This window comes from Pseudochaenichthys georgianus, chromosome 15 (genome assembly GCF_902827115.2).
Source record: "Pseudochaenichthys georgianus chromosome 15, fPseGeo1.2, whole genome shotgun sequence".
In the NCBI taxonomy this organism is placed as follows: domain Eukaryota; kingdom Metazoa; phylum Chordata; class Actinopteri; order Perciformes; family Channichthyidae; genus Pseudochaenichthys; species Pseudochaenichthys georgianus.
Window position 1 is genome coordinate 36239928 of NC_047517.1, and position 11204 is coordinate 36251131.

General features: G+C 44.2%; 1 protein-coding gene across 1 annotated transcript; it reads right to left on the reverse strand.

The window, feature by feature from the left end:
• Positions 1-892: 892 nt before the first annotated feature.
• On the reverse strand, positions 893-4352 carry LOC117459511 (zona pellucida sperm-binding protein 3-like). Its single transcript, XM_034100323.2, has 10 exons — positions 3940-4352; positions 3750-3865; positions 3555-3658; positions 3301-3475; positions 2136-2253; positions 1983-2065; positions 1742-1902; positions 1435-1590; positions 1203-1316; positions 893-1120 (listed from the first exon to the last, which is right to left on the reverse strand). Exons 1-10 carry the CDS (start codon positions 4300-4302, stop codon positions 912-914), a joined length of 1599 nt encoding a protein of 532 aa, XP_033956214.1. The 5' UTR covers positions 4303-4352; the 3' UTR covers positions 893-911.
• Between the last annotated feature and the right edge of the window lie 6852 nt (positions 4353-11204).

The following is an 11204-nucleotide window of genomic DNA, read 5'->3' on the forward strand; positions in this document are numbered from 1 at the left end:
TATTTTATTCAAGTTTATTTTTAGCATGTAGGTTTTAATGTGGTATATGAGTACGATTCAGTTCCAGTCCACTGTAAAGTGAAACAAAAACGGACACATTTACAGCTTCACTGGTTTCTGGCTTTGAGTTCCAACAGGCACTTTGTTGCAGGGACCAAAATACATCCCAGGAAGTTACATCTTCCACAAGGCATTTTAGTCTAAAAACAAATGTGTGATGTCATGAATAGCATTGAGTCAATAAGTCTTGCTTCAGTTTTTTCCCCCAGATGCCTTGAAATAATGGCATCTGTAACTATACTTATCTAAAAATTCATAGTCACTTTCTTTTTTTTTTAATCAGTCCTCAAAAACAGGAGTGAATACATTTGCTAAGCTAAAGTAACAACTCAAGGCTTTGTAAACTAATTGTACCTCTAAAACATATTGACTACCCTAGTAGAGTTCTGGGTACTCTATTAGAATGCAGTCTCCAGTCAGAAAACCCAATGGACACAAAGTTATGAGACCATGTTTATATCTTAATGTGAAGGTCATTATATTGCCAGGAGCCCATGGTAAATACCCTTTTAAAGAGGCTACTCATGTACAAAGGCTTTGTTGCAGCAACTGAAGTTCAAATATAAACTGGCTGACCTCCAATACATCACCTTTATACAGCCGTTACAACTAAAGCAAATGACACCCCAGAAAATAAATGCCATGGTGTAGTACCGTTTCTAGCAGACAAGCCCAAGAAAAGACAAATTACAATTTTGAGTCCACTCCTAAATGTTTACCGTTATGTGGAATACTTTTGCTCATAAGAAACAATTGTTTGCATTTAATTGTTTTTAGCTGTGAGCAGGTCATCAGTTTTCCTTGTGTATTGCAACATTAAAAAGCAAACAAATGAAAGTGTGAATCATTTATTATCTCTTTCGGTCCATTGTTTCAGAAAGGTCAGATTCTGTTGCAGTGGTGTTGGACAGTGGGGGCACAGCCACATTAACAGCAGCAGTTGGGAGGACTTCATCGAGCGCCGCTGTGTTGGTACTGTTCAGCACCGCTGCCTTCGGCTGCAGGTGGGCCTCAGGAGAGGTTTTTTCTAGAAGTTCAGGAACTTCCTCAGCATCTTCATCTGTAGTCGTAGAAGTGTTAATGTAAAAGGTGCATTGCAGAGTGCCATTTAAAAAAAAGAGTTAAGACATTTCACATTTTACCTTTTTCTGTTCCACTTTTGTCTTCTTCGTCTTTATTCTGCTCAGAAGCTAAAGTCACAACGTCCACCTGGTTTTGGGTCGATGATGAATCAGGAAGCAGTCCTTTCCTCTGATCTTTGACAGAAAAACAATTCAACATTAAGATTTCATTATGGGCCATTTTAATCTTAATTTAGAGATTGTTAAAGGCTTCAAATGAACAAAGAATAATTCAATACCGGCATTGACTTACCAACTCTGTTTATTCCACTCCTCCACTGGCTGCCATACATTGTAGATCTGCTGATTTGATCACGAATGGAAGAAGGCTCCTCTGCAGGTATGGGTCGGCTTTTCTGCTTGGCTGGCAAGACCATCATCGGTCCCACTCTGGCCTGATGTTCCCACACTAACACAAACCAGCACAATGCATGTTAATTCAGTTACCCAGCCATCATCACGTCTAAAACCTATGCCAAAACATGTGTCACAATTGATCATTATGACGACATCTATTCTGAAGCCAATATTCATCATACAAGTTTCTACAAGCTCCCCACCTGTACTGGTCTTCAGTCCACTCCTCCAGAGGGGTTCACGCTCTTCTGGCTTCACAAACCCTCGAGGCCTAAACTTGCTCGGGCTGCTGGGAGTTTGCTCAACTCCAATTGGTCTTTTGCATTGCCCACAAAAGTAGTCATTACCATCAGCGGACTGCCATCTGATAAATAAAAAACATTCAGCACCAATACTTTGTTTTTTGTGTGTAATTTCACATATTTTAGACTGGATCTCACTTACCTTCCATTCACAAAGGTGCACGCCTTGGTTGTTGCATCTGTGCTATTTATTGGAACAGCATACAGGTGACATGTGATGTAGAGCTATGAGAAAAGGAGGTGTTGGGAAACATGCACACACAATCATGTTTAAGGCAATTTAATAGAGCCTCACCTCCCCTCTGTCCTCATTATAAAATCTGAAGGCATCAATGGACATGTGGAGCTTGTCATCCTGTGTCCTGGCTAAGAATTGAGACCTTGAGCCTGGAAGCTGAGAGTCAACAAAGCACCTATGATGAGGAAAAACAAAAAGTGCAACACTAAATTAGCATTCATTGACTACTATAACAAGAGTCTACATTACCCACAATGCAACTCCACCGCTAACATTTCTAGTCATATCGAGAGGCGAAGTCTCTCCCTTTCCGGGGGACCCCCATGGGACCTTATTTCTAAAAAGTATGTATTGAAGTCAATGGAGAGAGAAAGATGATCTTTCGATCCCGTTTGAATTATGCCACGAATTACACATAGACGTTTGTCAATTTAAAAGATAATTTTGCAAGTCAAAAAATAAAAGTGTGTCATAAAAATGTGAAGTAACATTTTTTTTGTGTGAAACCGCTCAATGAACTACCTCTCGCGTCACAGACCAAGACGGCCGTCAAGTTGGCACATTTCATTTCTTCCTTTCAGAATGATTAAAAGAGCTGAAAATCACTAAGTCTGGGCATGTTGAGAGCTGTACATACACACAGGGGAGTTAGTTGATTCCTAAGAGCCAGCATGCGTGACCAGGACTCGTAGTCTTTCTAGTTGCGTATATTTCATAGTCTTATATTTCAACAGTTTTACTACAAACTGACTTTTTTGACATGGAAATTATTTTTTAAGATTAACAAACGTCATATGTGTAATTCATTGCACAATTCAAACGGGGTTGAAAGATAATCTTTCTCTCTCCATTGACTTCAATACGCAATTTTTCCCGAAATAAGGTCCCATGGGTCGAAAGTAGATGGCCGGGACTTCGCCTCTCTATTGGCAAGTTCTGGAAGTAGTTCTTTAGAGTCAGAACTGCACAAATCTGACCTGTGCCTTTGCCAATTGTGGCACAGAAAAGAAGAACTAGAATACCAAAGATTAAAAGCAAACTGCAGCTAGCCTTAGCTAACTTGAAGACGACACTAAAGGACTGATCTTTTATTAACCTGTCACTCGAGTCAGCATTGCTCGTGTCTGAATTAAACCACTTGAAGAGCCTTACACATTAAACAGCTCCCTCTAGGGTCAGAAAAAGAATTTACTTTTTGCCATTTAGCAATTTGCAGCCTTACCCATTTTCAATGAAGGCATGCCTGGGGCTGGAGTGCATGTCAGGGCTCAGTGTAGCCACGCAGCTGCTCACAAACACTCGGAGCGCCACGTGATGCCCAATTCTGACAGAGGCCTCGATGCTGATGGGCTCACCGAGATGAAACACATTAGAGCCTCTTTTGTACTGCCAGTCACCTGCACACGGACAGAAAAAAGTACTAAGTGTAAATAGAGCCATGACAACTCATAACACGAGATAATTATCCAAACCCACTTGTCATGATTCTCAAGTTAAACTGCAACATTTCCACTGCAGCCTGGGTCGACATGAAGGGGATCCAGGTAGGCATGAGTGAAGAACTGGACAAACTGTACTTCCTAAGAAACAGAAAAAATGCATTTAAAAAAAGACAGACATCATTCAAAGATTTTTACAATGTGAGCTTTAAAAACAAAAAGAGACAAAGACCTTTCGTAATGACATTCAAGTGGAATTATAGCCTCCTCCATTCGAACAACACCATATGGAGAAGCCTCAGGAGAGTATATGAGGAGGTTTGTGTAGATCAGAGAGTCCTCAGTTACCTGTGGAGAGTAGACGTGTTTAAAGCTAGAAGCTTTAATGAATCAGATTTGAAATGTAATATATTTAAAGTTACCCAGTGTCTGGTGCCGCACTCCACAAGTCCAACACTGATACTGTACTCATCTGCTGAAGACGCTGTAGCTCTGCAGTACTGGTTGTTGGTCTCTACTCCAAGGCGTATCTCGTCACCATCAACAGGAGCTCCAACCGCAAACATATCGGCTTTGATAACAATCTCCAATGAGTCTGGATGACAGGTCACTCTGATGGTATTCACCTGCTGCGGTTCCTCAGCCGGAGACTTCAGCTGCCCGATTTCTGACCTGCCTGTGTTCGCAAGGCTCTGAAACGAAGCACCTTGTGTGGACGGGAAAGCAAAAGAGGAGCTAACACAGAGTCCTACAAGGAGGATAACCTGACAATGAAAGGCCTCCATAAGTAAAGCTGCTCTCTGTCTTCCTGACTGACTCACAGTAGGCCTATGGTTCAGGGTGAGCGGTGGAGCTTTTTTAAACTCTAGCCGATCATTATCCTCATCAGAGCAGCACACCTGCGTCCAATCAGACACGCATCAGCTTAATTGGCTGCACACTCTGAACTCAATACATGAGGCTGATTGGGAGAGAGGTGAAGGGCGTTTTCACATGTTTAAAATGTGCATATATTTGCTTCATTGCTTGTTACTTTGGATTTTAAATAAAATGTTAGTGTTGCAGTTCATGAAAACCATGCAGGAAGCATTTTGACTAGTGATGGCGAGATGAAGCCTTATGAAGCTTTGAAGCTTTCCAGCCAAATGGTTCGCAAAAGGGTTCATCTCATGAGGCTTCATTTGAACACAAACCCCCCTGTTGGTCAAAGTGTGTAAAACAGGCAGATTGGACATCTCCACAGTGTGCTCTATCTCATACCGAGTTCCCATTGAGTAAAGCCTTAGAATAACTCTAAACAACGAACATTAAATCATATTTTCATGTTAACAATATTGTTTTTATTCCAGTTGAATGATTGTGATTGAAAAGCCTAAGGAGGCTGGTAAACATTGCAAAGAGGGATTTGTATTCCTTAATAATATTCTTAAACGTAACCATGTTGTAGCCTGAGAAAGGCTAAACCATATCACAGAATACATTTATTAACTACATTATCTCATTTAGCTGTAGCTTTTATAAACAACAAAAAAGACGTATTGTTCAGTCGTTGAACCAGGGACCCTGCGGTCAGGAGTCAACTGCTTTCCAGCTGAGCCGCAGCACACACGCTGAATCTCACTGAAAACACTGCAACATATTTATTCATGTTTTTATTCCTACATTTATTTAGGCTTGTATCTATTTATACTTATGACATGTTCTGACCTCTATATAAGTGAGGGTCTGAGCTCTCTTAATTCCATTGTGTCACGGGGCCCGGGTACAGGAGGGGTAATATGGTTCTTATAAATACATCCATGGCATGGGTAATATCAGCACTGTGGTTCAACCATCCATGGGTTCAACGGTTCAACCGATCTGAATCGCTTCGTGAAGCAGTCACGTGGTATCGACAGGCAGCGAGGCTTCGTTTGTCATCGATGACGTCACTGGCCCAAAACGATACAAGCCTCGATACATGCTTCACAAAAAGCTTCGGGGATTACTCGACACACGCTCCGAAGCCTCTGCACAATACGTAACATCACTAATTTTGACATCCCCCTGGATCCTTAATTTGTACACATCACATTATTATGGTTGTCTATGGTGTCATTTAATTATGTTTTTAATCTGTCATCCATGTTTTGTTGATCTGTACAAACTGTAAATCCCGCAGGGACAAATATATAACTTTTGATTTTGGGCTACATAAATAACATTCGATCTAATTTGATCTTTTGTTTAAAACACAAGACATGTCATACAAAAATCCATCCATGCAGTTAAAACTAAAAGAAAGTATTGTATTATATAGTGCTGTTGAGGGCGGGACTAGGAGCCATCATATGAAGTCTGGTGGTGTTTGGATGATTTTCCATTGAATTAGGACAACACCGTGTTTTATGGCGAGGGAAGCGTTGCCATGGAAACGACAAATGGTGAGATTTCAGATTTCACGTGGAGCTGCTGACGGCCGGACCATTAGTCATCATCTAAAGTCTGGTGCCGTTTGGAACCTTTTCCATTGAATTAGGACAACACCATGTTTTATGGCGAGGGACGCGTTGCATTGGAAACGACAAATGGTGAGATTTCAGATTTCACGTAGAGCTGCTGAGGGCCGGACCATTAGTCATCATCTGAAGTCTGGTGCCGTTTGGAACCTTTTCCATTGAATTAGGACAACACCGTGTTTTATGGCGAGGGAAGCGTTGCCATGGAAACGACAAATGGTGAGATTTCAGATTTCACGTAGAGCTGTTGAGGGCCGGACCATTAGCCATCATATGAAATCTGGTGCTGTTTGGATGATTTTCCATTGAATTAGGACAACACCGTGTTTCACGGCCATGGAAACGGCATACAGTGAGATTTCAGATTTCACTTGGAGCTGTTGAGGCATGGACCGGTGATATAAAAGTGAAGATTGGGGGACGATGGGACCGTGTCCATTGGATTTACAGCGACACCGTCGTTTATGGCGAGGGACGCGTTGCCATGGCAACGGCATATGAGGACATCCCATAATTGACATAGAGCTGTTGAGGGCGGAACCTTTAATGATAGTCTGAAGTTTGGTGCCGTTTGGAACCTTTTCCATTGAATTAGGACAACACCGTGTTTTATGGCGTGGGAAGCGTTGCCATGGAAACGACAAATAATGAGATTTCAGATTTCACCTAGAGCTGTTGAGGGCCGGACCATTAATGATAGTCTGAAGTCTGGTGCTGTTTGGACAATTTTCCATTTACTTACAACAACATCGTATTTTTTGGCGGGGATGCGTTGCCATAGAAACGGCATATGTTGAGATTTCAGATTTCACGTAGAGCTGTTGAGGGCCGGACCATTAATGATAGTCTGAAGTCTGGTGCTGTTTGGATGATTTTCCATTGAATTAGGACAACACCGTGTTTTATGGCGAGGGAAGCGTTGCCATGGAAACGACAAATGCTGAGATTTCAGATTTCACGTAGAGCTGTTGAGGGCCGGACCATTAGCCATCATATGAAATCTGGTGCTGTTTGGATGATTTTCCATTGACTTAGGACAACACCGTGTTTCACGGCGAGGGACGCGTGCGTTGCCATGGAAACGGCATATGATGACATCCCATAATTGACATAGAGCTGTTGAGGGCCGGACCATTGATGATAGTCTGAAGTCTGGTGCTGTTTGGACAATTTTCCATTGACTTACAACAACATCGTTTTTTTTGGCGGGGGATGCGTTGCCATGGAAACGGCATACGTTGAGATTTCAGATTTCACGTAGAGCTGTTGAGGGCCGGACCATTAGCCATCATATGACATCTGGTGCAGTTTGGATGATTTTCCATTGACTTAGGACAACACCGTGTTTCACGGCGAGGGACGCGTTGCCATGGAAACGGCATATGATGACATCCCATAATTGACATAGAGCTGTTGAGGGCCGGACCATTGATGATAGTCTGAAGTCTGGTGCTGTTTGGACAATTTTCCATTGACTTACAACAACATCGGGTTTTTTGGCGGGGGATGCATTGCCATGGAAACGGCATACGTTGAGATTTCCGATTTCACGTAGAGCTGTTGAGGGCCGGACCATTAATGATAGTCTGAAGTCTGGTGCTGTTTGGACAATTTTCCATTGACTTACAACAACATCGGATTTTTTGGCGAGGGATGCGTTTCCATGGAAATGGCATACGTTGAGATTTCAGATTTCACTTGGAATCACTTGGCTCCGCCCACGTGACTGGGCTCACGCGGCCTATCAGCCATCATTATTTACGAACATTTTCTGCGCTTTTGTCGGTCGTTTTCCCTGTTTTTGGCAGGTTTATCGGTCGCGGCGCGACCGATTTTTCCAATTTCAATAGGGTCTTCGCCGACCTAGGTCTCAGACCCTAATAACAACAAACAACGCTCTAATTAGCAAGCACAAACAATGTTATGTTGTGTGTGTAATTGTGTGCAGAAAGAACATTTCTGTATAAGTCTTATTTCAACCATGTGGACTCACTGGAAACCTGAGAATGAATGACTGATTTACAACAAAGAAGCTATGGGTCGCAATGTGAAATTAGTAGAGCAAAGTTCAGGTATAGAACAATACTTTGATGTTGTCCCAAACTAAATGGACAACATGAGCTGTGAGAAATAAAAAAAACACGCTCGCATCTAACAACGACTATATGAACAACCTTCATAGAGTCTTTACTCTATGAACAACCTTCATAGAGTCTGTACTCAATGGGTCATCCAGTCACATGACTTAAAAACAGCCAAATCCTGGAGAATTTTGCATTCCAAAGTCCATTTGGGACTTAAACACATTGTATGCGTCAAGAGTAAATTTGTTTCAAGCTTTGTTAAAGTGTTTCACACTTTGTAATTGTCCATTGCACTTCCCAGCCACCGTATTAACCTATGATCTAATACAAATAAAAATAAATCAATCAATCAATAAAACCATGAAATAAATGAAACAAAAATACAAATCTATGTTCTTTCCTGACCTAATGTTAAATAATTGTTCCTACCCCAGTTTCAATCAAGAATTTAAACAGTGCCTTTTTGGTAGCTCTTACTCCCTCTCATTTTGTTCCCAAAACACCAACCACACTCCATTCCCTCTCTGCCTCTAAAACTTTAGCCTTTAATTGTTCTCTTTCCGCTTTATAGATGTCACAATGTAACAAGATATGTTCTACATTGTAGTGCCGAGAGATAGGGAGCCAGAGGCGGTGCAATAATGGTACAAAAGGGTACTTTATTTAGAAGCAGAACAAGACATGTTGTCCGGTTGCAGTCCGGGAAGAAGAGAGAGAAGCCAGGAGGACACACAACATATATAGAAAACACATAACATGTCCGTGTGGAAACAAAACCCCAACTGTAGTTCCATGTGTGAATTATGAACCCCAGTGTATTAATGAGTGGTCACCACACAAGCCCCCCCAGAATTCAAACATGGCAAAATAAATCCTCGCGTCCGTGGAGGAAGCACCACAGGGGCCGAGGAGGGTGGGGTCGCAGGTGAGGGCCGGGCCATGGAACGGGCCGACGAAAGGGGGCCGCAGGAGTGGGTAGGGGCCCTAACGAGGGCGAGGGCACCCCCACCGGGGGCAAGCCGGAACGGGAGCCGCAGTAGGTGTCTTGGCGAACCCAGCAGGAATGCGCGCCGCCCGGCCGCAGGTGAAGACATAGCGGCGGCGGGCATGAAATCTCCGGAAGGACGGAGCGGAATCCCAGGGAGGCAGGAGCAGTCACCCCGGGAGGAAGGAGCGCAATCCGGCCGCAGGCAGACTTGCAGCGGCGGCTGGCACGAAGTCCTCAGCAGGCGTTGAGGTATCCCCGTGAGGCAGGAGCAGCCTCCCCGGGAGGAAGGAGAGCAACCCGGCCGCAGGCAGACGCGCAGCGATGGTGGGCACGAAGTCCTCAGCAGGCGTTGAGGTATCCCCGAGAAGCAGGAGAGCATCCTGGCTGCAGGCAAACGTACAGCGGCGGTGGGCACGAAATCCTCGGCAAGCCCTGAGGTATCCCCGGGAGGCAGGAGCAGTCTCCCCGGGAGGAAGGAGCCGTGGACAGATGAGAGGCCAGACAGGGTCCCGAAGCGCACCACCCAGGTGCCGATGAAAACGTGAGTGGCGTCTGGATATCCCCGGAAAGCAGGAGAGGCCAGACAGGTTCCGGAGTGCGCCACCCACGGGCCGATGGCAGCATGGGCGACATCCGAAACCGACGAGGCGAGACGGGGTCCAGGAGTGTGCCACCCAGGCGCCGATGAAAACGTGAGTGGCGTCTGGAACCGCCGTCGAGGTGATGAAAAAGGTGAGATTGTCCACACGAGGTCAACCGGCTGGTCGAACCTTAACTTAAATTGTTAACAGTCAGATGTTAACAGAAATATGTCGACAGCCGTTAACAGCTAGCCGTTAGCCGCTATCTGGAAGCCATGGGTAGCTGCTAGCTGTCGTTAGCCCCTCGTGGTTAGCCGCTAGTCGTCGTCAGCTAGCGCATCCGGGACGTGCAGCCGCACGCCCCGAAGAAACAAGTCCACGAGGTAGCAATCGGGTTGCTGGTCGATACAGCAGGCCGTGCATCGTCCCCCCCGTTGGTTGGAAGGCCGATGCGGGAATGGCGAGCAACGTCCCCAGCTCTTCCGCGGGGCGCGCACCGAGCCTCAGTCCGCGTGCCGGTGGCAGCCACGGACCATTCCAAAAAATCTTGGGCATTTCGAGAAAGAAACTTTTGTTTCTTTTGCCGTGTTCGGGTCCGTCCCGGAAACTTCTCGAGACTTGTCAGGGTCACCAGCAGTGTAGTGCCAGGAGGGCACACAACATATATAGACAACACATAACATGTCTGTGTGGAAACAAAACCCCGACTGTAGTTCCATGTGTGAATTATGAACCCCAGTGTATTAATGAGTGGTCACCACAACATCTTCTTTTACTGCACAGTTCCCACACTTGTTACTGTCACTTTTCCCCATGATATACAGAGTACTATTCAAAGCCGTGTGATTTATTCTGAGTCTAGCCATCATGATTTCCTCCCTTCTGTTTCTTTCTTTATAAATATTAATTGTAATTGTATTTTGTACTTTGTGATAGTCCTTGCCTTTCTGGTCTTTCTCCCACCTTTTCTGCCAGATCTCCATCCCTTTTTTCTTAATGACTGCTTTTCCTTCTCCTTCTCCAAGTTGAACTGGTAATGTTATTTGCTTTTGTAGTGCACTTTTTGCTAATTTATCAGCACACTCGTTCCCTTTCACCCTCTCATGTGCAGGCACCCAGCAGAACTGTAGATCTATGCCGCCTCTGTGAAGTCTTAACAGGCTATGGTTAAGTTCTATGAGAATGTCTTCTCTGGTAGTTGTTGTTGACTGTATGCTTTTTAATATGGACAATGAATCTGTGCATATCACCACCCTATCTGGTCTGACCTCATCAGCCCACTGTAATCCTATTATTACAGCCAGCATTTCTGCTGTATACACTGATAATTGATCAGACGGTCTTTTGGAGATCGATACTTTAAAGTCTGGGATGTATATACCAACCCCAACACACTCTTCCTTGTTCTTAGAACCATCTGTGTACATTTTGAGGTAATTGTAGTACTTTTCGTTCAGATACACTCGTTTTAATTCCCACTTCATTTATTTGCCACTCTTTTTTCCCCTTCTATGATACTCTTTACATCTATTTTAG